The sequence below is a fragment of the Danio rerio genome, chromosome 8 (genome assembly GCF_052040795.2).
Source record: "Danio rerio strain M-AB ecotype USA chromosome 8, GRCz13ab, whole genome shotgun sequence".
In the NCBI taxonomy this organism is placed as follows: Eukaryota; Metazoa; Chordata; class Actinopteri; order Cypriniformes; family Danionidae; genus Danio; species Danio rerio.
The window spans coordinates 21,119,170-21,139,401 of NC_141028.1; the positions used below are offsets into that span (position 1 = coordinate 21,119,170).

The following is a 20,232-nucleotide window of genomic DNA, read 5'->3' on the forward strand; positions in this document are numbered from 1 at the left end:
TCATATGAATAACAAATGTGCAATATTTACATAATTTTGCACAAAAATAATGAGTCTAATGGCCTAAATTGTACAATAGTTGAACAAAACAATAATGATGCAATACTCTGTAATTGTTTTAATCTTTAACATAAACTATATAAAACTATATAAAAATGTTTATTGACATTAAAAAATTCATTATTGATTTCTTTACAGGTTTGTGTTTGGTCATGCTATAAAAGCATTTATAAAAGCAAAAATATAATTTATTTGCATTTGTAAAGATTCTATCATTGTTAATATAGAAAATAATGAAGAAACATGCCATTTTTCTTCATATGTATAACAGATGTGCAACATTTACAAAATTGTGCACAAAAATAATACAAATTCTCTCCTTTTTATTTATTTTTTTACACTAGACATGTACAAACTTTTAAAAGATAAATTTACCATAAAAATGTACAAATAATAGCCTTTATCTGAATTAGAAATAATAAATAAATAAATCCCCCAAATGCTGTAGTTATAATAGCGAATGGCTTCTTTTCTATTACTTTATTTTTAATTTTAAAGAAAAATAATATCAATTTAAAGTACAGAATGAAACCAGTTGCATTTTACTTAAACATAACTATAAATCGTAAATCAAATGTTTCAAGTGGACTCAATGTTTATATATTTTATTATTTTGATCCATACTGACTGGTAACACTCGACTGGAGGAATGTACCGCGTGACTCGATGCGACGTCAGTGCGGAAAACATGCAGAGTGGCTGTTCAAACGTCTTCGCTCTTCACGCATCCGGAAATTACGCTGACGGCACATCGAGGGAGGAGCATCGGGGGAATTTCTGTCAGATCTGCTGGCGTAGCTTTGCAAAATCTGCCAGACAGCTGATTATTACGGTCATTCAAGGATAAATTCACCGAAGTATACATACAATGGGCTCATTCGTGAGATATGAACCACAGCTTAATCTAGAAGTATCTCTCATACATGAAAATATGAAAAGGGAATGTAAATGTAAAATCTGGATTTTTTTTAGCTTCCATAGCCTTGTCCATAGGTAAGGCTAACAAATTATCTACAAATAGCTGTAAACATGTTTCATTTAAAATGTTCCTCACTTGTGCGGCCCGTTTTTCACAAGAGCAGACAAACTATAACCAGCCACAGAGGAAGTGAAACCAGATAAAATTCATTAATGTCACTAATTCAGGGTGATTCATACACACACGACATCTTCAGTGTTCTAGTTTACTCATGTAATGGCACAGCACGAAAGGACATTGTCCCAGCAGAAATGTCAGAGGCGGGTTAAGAGAAGTTCAGCTACAGACAAATAAGTGGGTGATGATCAGTCATTATCTCTACACCATTTCCTGAAGTCACGTTTGTTAGTTTCCCACACAGTATATACAGTAACCTGAGTGTTTACGCAAAGATACAACAGTCATATTCATAATTTATTTTCAATGAACCAGATGCACTACACTCTTGAAAATAACGGTTCCCATATGGCATCAATTCTAGAACATTTCCAGTTCACATGTATAGGCAAAGTTCATCAGATAGATTTTGAAGCAGTCCTACTACGCTTTTTACTTTTCCAGCGAATGCCCTTTTAGTTGCATCCCAGTACTGGGAAATACCTATACACAAATACACTACGGCCAATTTTAGCTTATTCAATTATGGTGCATGTCTTTGGACTGTGGGAAAAACCGGTCCACCCGGCGGAAACCCACAAAAACATGGGGAGAACATGCAAACTAAACACAGAAATGCCAACTGGCCCAGCTGGGATTCGAACCAGCAACCTTCTTGCTGTGAGGTCACTGTGTGGCCCACCTTTTCAATAATTTTCTTTGTAGTGAGTGAAAAGAGAGAAAGAACTATTTAAGTGTACAGTTCTTAAAGGAACCTTTTTTTTTATTTGAAGAACACTTAAAAAAAAAAAAATATATATATATATATATATATATACACACACATATACACATATATACATATATATATACACACACACATATATATATATATATATATATATATATATATATATACACACATATATACATATATATATATATATATACACACACACACACACACATATATACATATATATATACACACACATATACACATATATACATATATATATATACACACACATATATACATATACATATATATATATATATATATATATATATATATATATATATATATATATATATATATATATATATATATATATATATATATATATACACACACACATATACACATATATACATATATATATATATATTCAGAACACTTTTACAACAAAGAACCATTGGTGGAGTTGAAGGGCTTTTTGGAATGTTTTAGTTCTTTCAGGAACCATCAATGCCAATCAAGAACCGAGATACACTGTCTGATACTCATACAATTTCTTTCCCAAATGTTTATATTAACAGATACGACCAACTTTATGTAAATTTGTTTTAAAATTTGAGCCTCACACAAAGCTTTACAAACAAAACAAGGCATATACCAGGATTGTAAACTGGCAAGTGGTAAAGGCTTTGCCTGTATTAGGAAAGGGTGGAGGGAACAGCAGCTTTTTTGCATTTAATAAGACACAAACACACATCAGAAATGGTATTTGTAGTATATTATAATAAAGATACATGAAGTATTTGGGGCTAAAAATACACATTGTGGGGGAACCTGAGACTTGTATTACGCTTTGCACAAAGTGTCAAGCATTATTTAAAGTATAATCTAAATTGTAAAAATAAGCTACACATCTTCACTACAACACTGCAAAAATGTGCGTATTCTACTGCTCTTCAAGTGAAACTAATTCGCAGGACAGTGTTCAAAAAACAAAACTTTGGAACATAGCATGAGCTTGCATTCTGGCTTTCCTTAGATATGAATGAAAGTCTATGGGGGAAAAAAAGTGTACCATAATTGTAAAGTAGAAAGGCATCACTGGTAAAGACATTGGTTAAAAAAAAAAAAGAAGGAAGGAAGGGCAGCTCATTTGCATTTAAAGAGACACACAAAAAGTTTTACTTCCACACAGAAGTGGTATTTGTAGTATAGTATAATATAGATACATGAGCAGTTTTGAGATAATACACATTGTGGGGGAACCTGGGACTTGTATTATGCTTTGCACAATGTTTCAAGAATTAAATTACATTTAAAATGTAAAACAATATAAAATGTAAAACAATATAATTGAAAGCATAATCTAAATTGTAAAAATATGTTACTTATCTTTTCTACAACACTGAAAAAGTGTTTTTTTAAATTATTAAATTATAATTAAATGAATTTATTTTTAGGGGTTTTTCACCCTTATTATAATATAAAACAGTAGAGATTCAGAGGGGAATACATTAGGAGAAGAGAGAGGGAAATGATTGGCAAAGCACTTCAAGCTGGGATCGAACTCAGGTCGCTGTGAGCACTTCTGTGTTATATGTCGGTGCACAGCACCACTAGGCTATTAGCGCTGACTAAATGTGTGTGTTTTAATTCAGCTGAGGTCACACAATTTGAGGTCACATGAGTTCACAGGACAGAGTTCACCAAACAAACTTTGGAACATGGCGTGAGCTTGCGTTGTCTTCTGGTTTTCCATACATATGAATAAAAGTCCATGAAATGAACAAGCATAGTGTAATCCCGCCACTCCATTTAGATGGTCTGGGTAATTATACACACGTTTAAAGGAAAACACAAAACATTGTGTAAATTTAAAATAAACTTTGTGATTTTATTGGTTTTATACTTACTCATACACATCATACAATCCTAAATTTCAAAAAAAGAAAACAAAAAAAAGGTATCTGGTGGTGTCTCTGGGGGACTGGGCACGCTGGGAAATTAATCCATGAATGCTGGTTAATATACTGCCGAACGCGCCTGAGCTGAAACTCACATCACCCATCCGAATGTTCCGGTGAAGTACTGGGAGAAAGCTGAATGTCAACGACACAAAAAATAATAAATAAAATCAAGGCAATTCATCTGCAGTAACTATCAAGGAAGAAGTCACTTCTCCATTTTCCTCAATAACAAGCAACGATGAAGGTTAATCATTGCTAGCGTAGACGGGATAACGCACGGGCATGTTCCGATGCCAACGTTCTGATAAGACACTCGAGGCAACAATATAGCTGGCGTTCAACCCGCTGGAGCTTCATAGTCAAGCGGCTGACTACATTCACAGATTTCTCCAGCATTCCCATATTATGACACTATCATTCCCCAGTCTGTGTGCCTACCCTCGAAAGCCAGAAGGGCAGGATTATCCTCAAGCAAACGCTTCAGACAGAAAGAGTGTGATCCAAAGCCTCATTAAAAGGCTGTCAGGATGCCGGCTCAGCCAAGCATGGCGTGTACACATGCCAGTTCACTGAGCCACTTACACCTGCCTTTCACAAAAGCCCTCTTGAGCAGGCAGCCCCACCGAGGATAATGCTGCAAATCACAGACGGTGCTAATTAAAGCTCAGGTTATTTCCTTAATAAAGCAGCAAGGTCATTACCAGGACTTCAAATCAGATACATCCACCAAATTGCTTTCAACAAGCCTACTACATCAAGCGGTTGAGTACGAATCATGGGGGATAAAGAAACAACAGATGCTTATGAGGGAAGGACAACATTGAGGATTAATACAAAATGGTTGTTTCAGCCCTTTTACTAAAAACAAGTTAATAATAATAGTAATTAAAATACGCACAATCAGCACAAACACACAGGATTCCCTTGAAGGATGACAGAGAACACCTTTCTTCTTACATATGGGTAGTAAATCAACCGCATACGCACAAAACAGACATTTCATGTGTGTTTTTTTTCTTCTGAATCTCTCTCGTTCTTATTTAAACATTCTGATTAGAATGGCAGCCATGTATTATGTACATCAGATAACAAAAATTCCATTTGCTAGAATACCAGAGTCGCCCATGCAATGGGACGCTGTTTTGTCTTACATTCTTTTTGCTTAACGCAAATGTGGCTGTAGCAAACTTTGCAGTTGGCCGAATAACGGTGCGAGCATGCGACGTTTATCTGTCAGGGGAAGCGTCTGTGTGCATCTTCCACTAGAACATAAGCATAGCGGAAGAAATTGTAAATATACATGTCTTGGAACGGAAAGGCATCGCCTAATAAACAAATTACTAGCCGGTTCCATTAGCATCATTCATTGGTCTGCTGGTGGTTAACGAATACCTCGCACTCGCAGTCGAGAGCAAAGAACGAAATCGTTTATCGCTGGCGTGCATTATCAACAACGAGCCTCCTAGCACTGAGGATCTGCACGTTTTGTTGTGTTTGTGCGAACTGAAAAGCATTTTTGTGCTTTGATTTTAAAACTCCAATCCTCTCCATTCCATGAGGAGTTATAATTCATTAAAACGCATGTGTAAAGACAGAAAGATTAAGGGGTTTCCTTTTTTTTGAAGGTTTTTTTGGGGGACACATGCTTCCAATCCTCCAGTACCAACCAACCAAATGATAATACAAAATAAATAGAATGCAATCACACAATTCAAGCTACGTACAATATATTAATATAGATCTTCTGATGCCATACACTCATTAAAACAGAAAAGGAAAGGAAATAAACCTCAGTCACTCGCTTATGTCAAGGCTCTTGCTACACCCCACCCTCCCCCCTTCCAAAAAACCTTATCTGATAACTATTCATGCACCCAACATTAGCATGATAAGTCAATATATAAAAGAGAATTTTCTTTTAAATGCACAGGCTGGGATTTGACATGTCGGGATAATTCATCAGAATAAAGAAAAAAGAATAACACAGAGAAATAATTTTACATGGGTAAATGAGGGAGTAGTCATTAAAATCTATATTCTTCAGCAAGGTTTTTTTTTTTTGCAATATCAGAAAATTCCCCTCGACGTTCCCCTCCCACCCGCTTCAACTGGACTCCTGAACCCTCATCGCAGGGCTCCTATAAAAAAATAATGTTAATATCCTAACAAAAAAATCAATGCCAGGGTATAAACTAAAGAGCCCACCCTCCCCCCGGTGCACAGGGATGCCCATCTGACAACCAATCCCTCTTCTCCCTGAATCTCAAAAAAAAAAAAAAACACACACACACAATATCTCTCAGCATATCACACATTCACACCTGAACATCGTCCTTCTGGGAGAGACAGGGAGATGATAGTTTTAGGGAGTGGTCACGAAGGGGCTGTACCCAACGACCCCACCCACCTTATCCTACAATGAAGAAATGAATCCATTTTTAGAATGGTGTTATTCAGCGCCATGGTTCCAAAACTTGCAGGTCAAACAATTTGTTTTGCTCGTTAAGCCATCAGTCCTCATAACTTCTGAATCTTCTCGGCGACCACGATGGGGTTTTCCTTGCGGATGCGGGCGGCGGCAGCTCCTCGGTAGTCGTAGGGACAGTCATGTTTGTCAGAATAACGGTGGATAGCGCAAAACAGGTTACCGCAGCGGCAGTCAAAGCCTGGTTACACACAAAAAGTGCATTCAGTCTTTTCAAATGGTCAGTTATGCGAGCTTAATCTTTGATTTGAAACTGGTGGATACCAAAAGACCATGTGCAATATTTATTGAAAACATTAAAGACCAAAAATAAATGATCATCTTGGGGAAAAAATTACATGCGTTAAAAAAATAAATCAAAAAAGTTTAAGCTTGGTAAGATTTTTACTATTTTCAAAATATGTACAACCCAGAGCATTTTTTGATCGAAAAGAGAAATAATGTGAAATGTTACGCTGTAAAACCCAACTGTCAACTTCATCAAATGAAATGAGTGCAGTTAACTCAAAATGTACTGAAAGTTAATTCTACTCATTTGAAAAGAGTCAGACTCAGTGTTGAAGGTAATAAGTTAATTAAATACCTCTTTACTTCAACTTTAATGGAGTAATTTCACAGTACTTATATAGATTAGTTTTTTAACTGAGTTTTCTTCATTTATCGGGTTTTACTGTGCTCAAATTGCTTCATTTACTCAAATGGATTAAGTTCACAGTACTCATTAGGATTAGTTTTTGAACTTAAATAGTTTGAGTTACCTTAAATTTTTGGGTTTTACAGTGTATAAATTCTATTTTTTATATATTAGGGCTGTCGATCAATAAAATAAATTTGCAATCATGGTCTCTGATTAACCAAGAATAATGCAAATGTAAAATATAGAAGTAATTATGCAGCTTAAAAATAAAGAAATCCATGACTAGTTTAAGGAAACAGATCCCTTAGTTTTATTATCTTAATTGTTGTTATAAATGTATTACTTTTTAACTTGTTTTGAAAGTGCTTATGTCAGTTTCATCAATTACACCGAGGTATTTTTGATCACTTACTGATCTCCAGGGGCTGGTTGCACCAGCAGTGCGCAAGTTAAAACGTAGCCTTAAGCTGGTCGCACACCAGAAGCGCCGATCTGCAACGCGCAGCATCGCGCCATGCATTTTAGAATTCTAAACATAGGTTTCTATCACGGTACACACACCGGCGCCGCAAGTCGGCGGCTGTCGGCAGCGCCCACACACGACTCAGGATTTTATATTTCTGCTGCGCCAAAGAGGCGCATCCGGTGTGTGATGCCCTTAAGTGTACGTAGTGACTTAAAGTTACAACTTACCCACTAATATTTTGCGCACTAATAGATATTTTATCAGTGATGCATCACTGAACTTAGTTTAAACGTAACAATACTTTCCAACCAAATATTTACAGCAGCCTCCCCCATGTATAACGATAGAAAAGAGATGATGCCAGGATTAGTTTATGTTGAGCAGCTCTTAATTGTAATGAAGAATGATCTTCTACTCACAAGCCTTATTTTCCTCCCAAATCTCGAAGAGTTTAATTTTCTTTTAAAGAGTGTTTTGTGTTAATTGTATAAATCAATTAAAACGGGATTTTTTTCATGACGAAGTTCATCTCCCTGCTCTTTTTTCTGTCATGTGTAGGACATTAAAATGTTTTGATAACTTCAAGTGTATTTCGCGTGCATTCTTGATGCTGGTATGTGCATCGTCTGTTATTAGTGACTGACTGTAATTTAATGTGCAATAAAAATGTGATTTATAATTTTATTTTCATAGGACAGTTATAAATAGACGCATTAGTCCCAGAATTTTAAAGCAGTTTAACAATTTAAATGCTTTTTATTGGATATTACGTCATTCAATGCGACCTACAAACTACAATTTGCCTTAAGACCATGTGGTGCAACCGTAGTTACAAACTATCTAATAGTTACTAAGCCCCTAGTGTGGACTTTATGTTCCAGTTTAAAGAACTAGCGATCAGCTGGTGCAACCCTACCCAGTGGTCTTCAGCATGTGCAATGAAAGTTCCTTCTGCAAACGGACTCACTTTTTTATTTTGTTTTTCTAGCTTTTTTATGTTCAAATATTCTTGTAACAATAGTTCCCAATGATAGTACGGTTAGGGCTGTCAGAGCAAGTACATTTCTCTTGTGCTATATCTAGATGGTTCATTACCGTGGTATAATATGTATAAAGCTTGCACAAAGCAGTGGTGTTGAGTTACGTATCACATGTTTTAAATGACAGCGAGACATGTTGCAATCATTTAGCCTTTATTGTTAAATCCTGAACAACAATTGAACAGAAATTAAATAACATATCTGATTAGCCTACTAAATATTTTTATATATACATATATATATTTTTGTTACCAATAAGTAAATAAATTATATAGTAATAAGCATACTCTACAAATAAAAAACGCACATATCCCAACGTACAGTAAAATAATGCATATTCATTAAATCTATTACACTGGCAGCTTAGTCGTTAAGCTGAGAATGTTTTGTTTTAATAAAATACTAAATACAATTTAGAACTAAAATAAGATTTGTTTCAATATATATTTAAAAAATGCAATTAATTGTATTTTGGTTTTGGTTTTACTTTAATTGGAATTGACTTGGTCTACACAACATATAGGACACTTAAAATAGATAGGCTAAACTGTGCTTTTACTACAGCTCTACTATAGTCTTATTGGCTTCTCGACATTCATACCCGTTACTTTAAGTAAGGCTGTTTTGAAAGATTTCGCAAATGCTTTAGTTGTTTTTTGAGTTGACTTCACGCTTGTATGGCAGCTGCGCTTCAATAACTGGATGACCACGAAAATAAACCTTTGATTCGATGTACGGCTGCTTGTCACAGGGACCAATCAGCAGGAATTTAGCTTAATGGCTAAAATTCAAAGCTGAAATATTGCCAAACGTCAAATCTTATCAAACAATCATTTGTGTTAAATAATAACGTCTTTACCTTTTCAGATTAATAGAATATGCGGTAACATTGACAGCCCTAATATATATCTTTTTTAAAACATACTACTATGCACTATATTGTAATTCAATACAAAAATACTTCAGTAAACTAAACTGTGCTTGAGAAACATTTCTTATTATTATCAGTATTTAAAACAGTTAATGTTTTTGTGGAAACTGTGATCTATTATTCAGAATCCTTTCATGAATATGAAGATGAAATAGCAGCATTGCTAATAATACCTTGTTTTGAATAAATGAATATATCCCTGTAAATGAAAGTATTTATTTTCAAAAAAAATTGTAGAGCCCTTCATACAGTGCAATGATGTACAAAATATACGTTTTTACATTGTCTTAATGGTTAAAAATATGGTTAAATATGCATGTACATAAGGAATAGGAATAAGACTGCAGAGAATATTTGTTGACTCTCTCAACAAAACATTAAAATTAACTTCTTTTGCAGTAAATCTAGATTTTTTTACGTCTTGAAGTCTGTTCATAGATAAGATAAAAGCCCAGCCCTTATTGAAGAACACAAAGCTCTTCCCTTGGCTCTTACCCGTGAGGCCAACTTTTTTCCTACAAGTGAAGCATCGATTCTTCTTTTTGTTCTTGTCAGGAGTCTGATCTCCGTCTGAGGAAGCTTGTGCAGCTTCCCCTACTGGCCCTGTGATAAAAAACACAGTCAGTCTCTAATGGATCATTTCTAAAACACAAGAAACATCCCCGCTACATGTTGCTCTGGCACTCAAATCAATAATGTAACAAATCATCAGTATTTATAACTCCTTATAAAGACAACTGATAGAAGGACTTTAGCACAAGGCTTGCTTTTATTTATTATCCTCATTAGTTTAGTTTAATGTTTCATAATGATGCATATATTAACAAAAAAGTAAACAAAACAACAGCACTAGAGGATGGAAAAAACATCAATATAATTTTTTTTTATATTTTAACAATCTGCCAATACTTTTTTTGCTTTCTTGAGTACACCAGGAACACATCATGCAAAATTAAATGCTTCAAACAATGTAGTAAAATATAATAGTTAATAATAACCTCATTATTCCCTTATAATAAACAAAGATTTTACATGTATTTTTTGCAATTGTCAACTTTTTCAAGCTATTTCAGAATGAAAATAGTTTCATATCATGCAATGCTTTAACGTGCAAGATTTGTAATATAAAGTGAGGTTCAAAGTCTAAGTTTAAGCATAAAATAGCCCCTACGGTATCACATTATAATATGTCCTGCTTATTTTTGTCTAAAAATTACTACTATACAATTTTTGGTATGATTTTAGGCATGGGCCAGTATAAGTTTCTGACAGTATAATAACCTTGAATAAAAACATCATGGATTCACAGTTTTGTGATAACTGCTCTAAAATAAGTTCTTTTTAAATGTCCGAGTTGTCTAATGTCCAACAACCCTTTTAACAAAATATATATTTAATTTTACTAAACATTTGTAATATTTTGGAACAGTAAAGATGTCAGGCTAAATTCAATTAAATCATTGACTTCTGCTCTCTTTCATTAGTTTCAAAAGAACTCTTTACAAAACTTTTCATATATCATAGGAATGGCATAACAGAAAATTTTAGCGGTTTAAAAACCTTGACTTTTCCAAACCGTTAGGGTTAGGCATCCCTGGGTTACACTATTTGTCAGTAAGACATTTTAATTTTGTATAATACATTAAGTGTGATAACTTATATTTTTAGATATATTAATGTACCTATATCTTCAGATACTTCTATATAAAAATACAGATGAGAATAAGTACATTTCCCAAATATTTTGACTAATTTCTAAGATATCTGAAACATTAAAGCAGACACTTTTCTTGAATTTAATATGCCTTCTATGTATATAAAACCACTTTTGTGATATTAAATTAATTCGGACACCAAACAGACCCCTACACAATAACAACCACAACAAAATAAAATACAGCATTTTATATAAATGTATATAATATCCAACAATAATTATGGATTACATTCAAAACAATAAAGAGCAAGAAATATTGTGTTCAGTATGCATGCATTAGACAGACCTGTGCTTTTAGACGAACCCTCCTCCTCTTCCTCCTCCACTTCTGCTCTGTCTGAGTCAGTGGTTGCCGTGTCCTGGGAGATGCTCATGGCAGTCATCTGCTGAGTTACTGGGCTCGGTGAACTACTTCATGAACACAAGGACCTACTTGTTAGAATACCTTACTATAAAATTACACACATCTGGTGATCATTAAGAGATTATGACTGGCCTACAGACTGTTTTCGCTTATAGTCTGTACCAATTTGACCAAGAATGGCTTGGTTTATTCATTCTCACCTAGACGTGCGTTCTTCAGTCGGGGTACCAGCTTCTGTAGTGGGTAGAGGGGTGGATTCCACTGTTACTGGAGAAGCACCTGGTGAACCTACAGGAGATGTGGCTGCTGGAAAGACACAGGGAATTAATTCCTCTTAACTTCAAAGCACATTTGTGTCATAAAACCGATGCACAGATCTTGATATTTTTTTACAAGCACATTTTTTTCAATAACAAAAAAAAATTAAATATAAGGTAAAAACATAATATGGTGACTAGCTTTAATTATGCATAAAAAAACAGTAGACAGACTGAATAAAAATGATAAATTACTTTGCTAGTTGCTGCTATGAACACAGCAGATGTACTTATATTATTTATATATATATATATATATATATATATATATATATATATATATATATATATATATATATATATATATATATATATATATATATATATATATATATATATATATATATAAATAAAATTATTTTATAGGGGGTTTTTATCTTTAATTGAGATAGGACAGTGGAGGACACGAACAGGAAAGTATTGGGAGCAGAAAGAGAGGAAGGGTCGACAAAGAATCGAACTCTGGTTGCCGTAAGTGTCGGCGCACTTATCCACTAGGCTGTTAGTTATCCACTAAGCCCACTAGACCACTACCCCTTATGCTAGGTTCACAACAAATGCAGAACACGGTGTCATTCTCAATCTAATTTACTCACGGGATGTTTTTTCACCCAAATCAATGATATTTAGGTCAACCACCAAAGACTTCGAGGACAACACATACGCTTAATACATTTCATTGAACATGTACACATACACAACACAACATTTTCCTCACAACTTCAATTACTTTTCGCACATTCTGCATCATTTGTGCCGCCTGGTGGAAATTCTTCAATATTCGTGATGTGAGTTTGCATTGACTTGGTATGTAATCTACTCTCCGAATTATTTCATTCCACTTCTGATATGAACCCTGCATTACAGATTCTTCAATAAAACCTCCCATTCCCAATTCAGTATTTTGGATTTCTTTCCAGTATTACTAAAATCAGGAAAAGTGAGCTTCTACTTTTGAGTTGTTGTTTTTTTTCAAAGTCAAACATGATTCACAAATTGCGAAAACAGAAGATAACAAAATAACGAAACTAAATTTCGTTATTCACATTTTTGGGTAAACCATCCCTTTAAATTAAGCTCTTGTTTACTAAATTGAAAAAAGAGGGTTACTCTACTTCTTGACAGTGGTTTGCAAAAATGAAATTTGACATGTGTGTTTTAAACTTTTACAACATTAAAAAAATTCTGACTTTTTAAAACAAAAAAATAAAAACAATTGCCTAATTTTGAGTACAGGGTTTCTGCAGGTTTCATCAGGCCAAATTTAGGACTTAAAAACCTGTTTTAAGACCATTATAAGTGAAATTTCAGACTTAAACAGGGCTAAATGCTAAAGATTTTTTTTCTAAATAAATGTGTCAAAACAAGCATTTTGTCAACATAGATTTGTTTTTTAAAAAAGAAGAAATATATATAAAAATAAATAAATGTACACAGGAAAATTAAAAACCATTTAAAATTATTTAAGACCTCCAAGACATTCTGTCAGTGAATTTATACATTTTAAGACTTTAAGACCCCGCGGACACCCTGGAGCTATAATGAAAAATGGACAACACAAAATTCATATGTATTTGTCTACTGTTTTAAAAAAACTAAATCATAGAAGTATGAAATGAAAGAACTTTAACAAATGTAACACATTGACATTTATGCAGAATATATTGTGTTTTTTCTGTATGCCCAGGCCAGTATGTCTGTTGGTACATCTGTGCTGCATCTGTGGCCTCTGTTAATGTTCTATTAACACACTTTGTACTATAAAATCACTGCTGTGTGGTTTGTATGCAAGCCCAGAACAGAGATTACACAAATTAAAACAAAAAAAAATTGGGACAGTTGCCAATCTCACACTTTTCACAAAAACTGAACTTCTGATTTCTGCATCTCTAGTTCTTAATGCAAATGGTGCATTCGACAAGTAGGACACTGGGAGATTTACCTTTTTCACCTGGGGGACTGTTTCGTCCCCCACCTTGTTGTCTCTGCAGATGTTCCTTATAACAGACAGAGCACATTCCATTGGTGCGAGGGTTACCATAGAAACCGCATCCCATAGTGCAAAGCATTGGCACCTGCGTCTGATTTGTCTCCTGAGCCATGCTGTTTGAGAAAGGGGGGGTAAGGGGGACGGGAGAAGACGATCCTGTAGATGGAGTACAACAATTAGTATTTCATTAGCATTATTTAATCGCTAAGTAGTAAATAATAGCATCATTTACCACTAACCTGTTATATTAAAAGAAACAGTATTTTAGTCACTTTTATTTATTTATTTATTTATTTATTGAAATTGTGTCACCATGATGCAAGTCCCCCTTTTTTTTTTAGAATAAAATGAAACACTAAAATAAACTTTACACAGATATTTGACTTACAAGTTTATACAGTTGGCTAGGGCTGGGCAACACGGCAAAAATGTAATCTCGATAATTATTTTCCAATAATGATACACATTTCGAAATAAATTGTTAATGCTTCCAGATTTAAAAGAGTATCCCAACAATGACTGAAACCACAAAAATTAGAGGGTTCATTAAATAGCATTACATTTTTGGTCGATAGATTTTCAGGGCTGAGTTCAGTAAATCTCCAATATTAACACACTTTTAGATTTCCATTGTTGCACATTTCTGCTGTGTGATTGGCTCTTGGAACATTATACAGTAAAAAATCCAGAGTTTATCATTGTTTTTGCCATAAACCTTGTTGTGATTCGATATAATATCATTTATCGGCCCTGCCCTACAGTTGGCCAATCAAACTTTAAAAGAGCTTAGGAATGCACCAAATTTGTTGGCTAAGTGTGATATTTAATTAGCACTTTCCCATTTAAACTCTTTTAATATACATTTTTTAAATTACAAAAGGGTTAACGCAATATTTACACTTCATAATGGGGTATGACAACTCAATATAGAATAAAATAATAAACGCAATTTTTTTTACCTAAAATAAAGATTACAATTTTCTCACGATTCTGTAGATGTAAAATAAAGGTTAATATGAGTGGGCTATTATTATTGTTATTCTCAAACATGTGGTAAAACAGCAATAGGCTTTGTGTAGGTCCACTGTTGGTTAAAATGCTAAATTTATATAGACTTGGAACTTTAGATTTGTCCTGGTCATTAACGCTGATGATAATTCTGATGTTAAATTATTGTGTTTGAGACATACTGTATGCTTACAATCGGTCATTAACAACATTATTATACCATTTTTTTTTCTACTGGTAACATCAAACATTTGTCATTATCAGATTCCCTCTTGCATTATATTCAACATTATATAGGCTAGAGTAGTTATACTGACACTGTTAAACATTTATTTTCATACACAACACTTTGTGTTTGCTATGAATGAAAAAAAAGATCAAATGCTTGTCGTAATCATTACACTAAAATGCGATATGATCATTTAAATGATGAAGCTCAAAGTTCAAGCCGCAACATATTTTAACTATCATGTTAATGTCCTCGTTATAGCAGGGCTCCAAATTGCAACCATTTTGGTCGCATAAGCGCCCAAAAATTAATCTATGAGACCTCATAATATATTAGGGAGCATTAGTGCGACCTGTTTTGATTTTTTCTAGAAACGTGCTGAATTGCTCTTCCCTGCCGCTATATTGGTTCATATTAGCTGTCAATCACTCAAGGTATTCCGCTGTCAGATGACAGGGAAGGAGCTTTTATGACCACAGGAAATGCAAACGGCTGAAGAGTGAAAACTTAAAGCATGCATGTTTGCAAACCCCATCTAAAGTCGAGGCGCAGATGAGAGCGATCATGACACGTGGTGAATATTTATCTGCCAGCTGAGATCAATCAAGTATGCGCTTTTCGGAGAAAGTGCCCGAATCTCGATGCGTTGCATTCACTGCGTGTTCAGCGCAAATGTCCGCTAAAAGTCAAATCTAATACTGTATATCATTGCCAAAGATGCTCGCCTTTACTAAGTTTACACTGAAACTGTGTCTCATAACAAAGAGCGGTATTGCGCCGGTGGTCATCGCAAGAATCCTGCTCTGCATGCTCATAAATTGGGTCGGCTGACTCACCTGCTTCCCACAAACACAGAAAAATGAAAATCAGCTCAGACTGAACAGTTAAATTGACACAAACTGAAACCAAAACTTTTAAAGAGTGATAGAAGTGAGACTTTACTTACTTTCTTTTGTCTATTCTTTCTTGAGGTGTATATTATTATTTTTATTTATTTACTGATGACCGTTTTGCAGCTTTCAGCATTAAATTGAATTATTTATTAAAATCTTTTGTTTGTTTTGTAGCAGTAATATCATTTATTAAATTGACAAGCATATAAAAACAGCAGTACAAAATATATATCTCTTACTGCAAGGCTTCATTTTTGTTTGATGCAAACTATACAATTATTTTTTATAAAGTAACAGACTTTTTATAGCAGATAACTTACATTCAAGCACACTCAAGGCAGCATCATAATAAGAAATGTAATTCATTGTTACTATTATTGTCATTTTCATCGTCATTAATATTCTATAATTATTAGACATTCATTTTGGAATTATTGCACACAAATATCAATGTCATCTCAGCATTAGTTAGATAGTTGTTTCTGGTTTTTATTAGTCCTAATTGATGTTGTTTTAAAATACAATAAATCCCTTAAAATACCATTTGCAGTGGTGCTCATTCATTTTTGGTGGGTGCTCCTAAATTTTTTCTGCTGCTCCTAAATTTCTTTTGGTGCTCCTAAATATTTAAAGTTGGGAGCACCGGTGCTACCAAGTAAAAAAGTTAATTTTGAGCCCTGTTATAGGCATGGGCCGGTAAAAGATTCTGATGGTAACATAACCTTGGATTACTCGATTTTTTTTTTTTTTTTTCAAACGTGTGCTGAGTTGTGGGCTGACTAGTAACTTTTGATGTGGATGGTTATTTGCTGCTGGACATACTGTTACCCTAAAAAAAACTACATAAAATTCGTAAATAAATCTGTAAAAAAAAAAAAACACTTGCATGTACCATAACAGTACGATTTTAGTTGTTTTAACCACGGTAAATCTTGAAACCGGTTATTGTTCAATGCTTACCTTGTTGTTTAGTAAATATCTGAAAATAAATAATTACAGCATTGAATAAAAATGTTAACAACAAAGTGTTCCTTAAGTGTAATTTAAATTTAATTTAAATTCAGTCTTACTTTTGTGCCTATATTCATTCATGCATTCATTCACTTTCATTTCAGCTTGGTCTCTTTATTAATATCGCCACAGCGGAATGAAACACCAATTTATCCAACATATGTTTTAGGCAGAGGATCCCTTTCCAGCTGCAACCCATTACTGGGAAATTGGGCCATTTTATTAATCTAAATAAAAGTTTAATTAAATTTGGTGTATTAATAGATTGGTTAACTAATTAAAACCTTAATATTTGTATTTAAAAACCTTTAGATTTCACTTCTGTGTTTAGGTAAATATCAAAAAAACTTTAAAAAATTTAAATTAAATTTAAATTTAAAAGTCTTGCATATGTACACTGTTTAATATTGCAAACATATCTTGAATTTTTGGTTTCGTTTAAGAATTTTTATTTTGTTGCATCCCTAAAAACTAGTGTGGAATATTACCAACTTGCTAAAGCTAAATAATAGCTTTATGCACAAGAGTGATATGTTTGACTTTTATGGTGTCTTTTTGGGCCTTGACAAAGAGGTCAAAGGCCTCCCTGTTGCAGGATAATTGGACAAAAAAGAAATGATAAATGTTGATTACCCACAAGCATTTCAGTGTACAATTAGACTTAGTCATTTGCAATTGTTTCTAAATTATTGTTATCACTAAAGTATGTGTTTGCAAACTGCGAGAAATTAATTTTTAAGTATTGCATTAGGCATTGTTCAAAAAAATTACAAACACATCTTAAATTTTTGGTTTCGTTCAAGAATTTTCATTTGGTGCATCCCGGAAATCTTATACAACTTGCATGGAATATTGCAATTTTTCTGAAGCCAAATAATAGTTTTGAGCTTTCATGGTCATTATGGATTGGAGGATTTGTGAGAAAAAAAATAGTATTCTTGTATTGCATAGGGAGAAACAATACCATAAAATTTTGAATGGGATAAGGGTGAGCAAATAATATTATTATCTTCAATCTATTGTTCTATTTTTATTGTTAAAAATTCACATTTTATTTTAGTGTCCTTGTTACTGGGACAAATAAGTAATGATGAATGAATAAACCACAAGCATGTCGGTCTACAATTAAACTTAGTTATTTGCAATGGTTTCTAATTTACTGTTATCACTTAAGTAAGTAAATGCAAACTGCAACAAGCAAACTGTACAATACACTGTAACAAACCAATTCCGTACACACACATTTAGTGTTAAACTGCATAAAGGCAATATGATGAAACAAATTACACTAAATGTATCAACTTTCATATCCTCCCTGCTCTAGTTAGTATGTACCCATTTCAAATGTATCAAACAAAAGATGCACCAGATAGGAGAAAAACATGAACAATGTTTAACAATGAAAACAGTCGATTGTTGGACTCCAGTTATAGTAAAAAAACTACTTTAAACTCGACTTATTTGTTGTCGACCCTGCTAGAGGCTGTCAACATGCTGCATAAAACAAAAGTTTCTTTGTTCGCTTTTTGTTTCTCAAACAAACAAACGAATGGTCCAGGTTACAGTAACCTAAACAGCCTGCTGATCAAATAACGATTAACAGTCTGGCAACAGTTGCGCTTCAATTCGAATAAAGAAGCAAGTAAGTGTTAAATGTGAAAATATAGAAGTTGACCGCAACAATGCAAACGACAGAATACCATACAAATTATTCTGGTTATTCTGGAGCAAGTCCGTGGAAAATCAGCTGAGAGCGGCTCCGCAATTAGAAAACATTTGTCTTTTACCCGACTATCGCGACAAACAATGATGTCAACGCCAAAGCGACACCCGAGGCGAATATTTCCCTTCAAAAGTAGCTAATATTGTGTGTGGATGACCGTGTTAAAACCGCTGACTAGATGAAAGTCGTTCTTGTTTGTGATATTCATTTAGCCAGGCTAACGCGCTAGCTGTGCTAACGACTAGCAGACGTGATGGCACGCACGCAAAACGGACAGCTGGGACCTCGAGAGCGTCCCACGAACACTTGCGGTACATTAAAACCCCAACAATCTCGAATATTTACCCGTATTTCCGTGTGATTGAAGAGAAATCGACGACCTTGATCCACAGAAATCTGACAGAGTAGGTTCCTGCTATGCGCGTGCGGCCTGCTTCTCTCAACGTCATCCGAAACAACGGGCGTGACGTCACCGTAGCGCAACAATTCATTTTCATCGAAACCACATCATCATCATCACACTTCCCATCAATCCACTCGAGTCTACGCCAAACAATGCTGCCAAGGATGTCTATAACATGCTGTTGATTAGCTTCAAAATGTGTGTATTAAACAACATTAGCTTAAATGACACAGCTTTCTTGTTTTCAGAGTTGTTTGGGTGTAAAAGTTGCAGATAGAAAGGCAAAATCGTCACGTGTAATTATGATTTTGTATGTATCATTTTCACTTTCTGTGCAAAGGCTGCTAGCCTACTTCAACTCCTTTCTTGATATAATTGCGTTAATATGCTGATTTTAGATACAGCATTTAAACATTTCTGTTTATTTTTCACATTATTAAAAGAAATCTTGTTTGGTATTCAAATTAAATACATTCTAATTTGCCTGAATTATCAAGTAAGTAAAGGTTTATTTATATAGCACTGTTCCCAAACATTGAGTCACAAAGTGCTTTACAATAAGAGAAAACAGATAAAAGAACACTAATCAATTAAAGAAAACATGTTCAAACATATTAAAACAAGTTAAAAATCCAAGTAACACTAATACTTTTAATTTAAAGCTTGACCAAAAATGTGTCTTTAAACGCTTTTTAAAAAGTTCAGCTGATCCCAGATTTCTCAGTGCTAAAGGGAGAGAGTTCCAGAGCATTGGGGCCACCACACAGAAGGCACGGTCACCTTTAGTCTTGAGTTCTGGGAATTGCTAAAAGGTCTTTGCCAGAAGACCTCAGAGATCGGCTACATGAGTGACTACGTAAAAGATCTTGAATATATAGGGGTGCTTGACCATGCAGAGCTCTATATGTAATGACCAGAATCCTAAAATTTACTCTAAAACCAATAGGAAGCCACTGAAGTGCTTTAAGCACAGGAGTAATGTGCGACCTGCTACTGGTATTGGTTAAAAGCCTCGCCGCTGCATTCTGCTCAACGTTCAATCAATCCATGGAAGATTTGTTCAGACAAGTGAACAACATTACAATAATCCAAACCGTGAAGAGATTAAGGCATGCAAGCATCTCCACTTTTCCTTTATAACAATATCTCAGATTTTTGCGATGTTCCTCGGAAGTAA

The 20,232-nt window shown here is 34.2% G+C and overlaps 1 protein-coding gene across 6 annotated transcripts; it reads right to left on the bottom strand.

Annotated features, from left to right (window-relative positions):
- Positions 1–3,743: 3,743 nt before the first annotated feature.
- zgc:77486 lies at positions 3,744–19,120 on the bottom strand. 6 transcript variants are annotated; one of them, XM_087263017.1, is made up of 6 exons: positions 18,998–19,120; positions 13,741–13,901; positions 11,682–11,787; positions 11,404–11,528; positions 9,896–10,003; positions 3,744–6,507 (listed from the first exon to the last, which is right to left on the bottom strand). In XM_087263017.1, the coding sequence occupies exons 1-6, from the start codon at positions 19,099–19,101 to the stop codon at positions 6,359–6,361; spliced, it is 753 nt and encodes a 250-aa protein (XP_087119143.1). In that variant the 5' UTR covers positions 19,102–19,120; the 3' UTR covers positions 3,744–6,358.
- Between the last annotated feature and the right edge of the window lie 1,112 nt (positions 19,121–20,232).

Coding starts and splice junctions, on each gene's coding strand:
- zgc:77486 (XM_087263017.1), bottom strand. CDS start 19,101: ATGACGTTGAGAGAAGCAGGCCGCACGCGCATAGCAGGAACCTACTCT. Junction 13,902..18,997: donor TCAATCACACGGAAATACGG/GTAAATATTCGA, acceptor TTTCTCAAACAG/CATGGCTCAGGAGACAAATC. Junction 11,529..11,681: donor ACTGAAGAACGCACGTCTAG/GTGAGAATGAAT, acceptor GTGTTCATGAAG/TAGTTCACCGAGCCCAGTAA.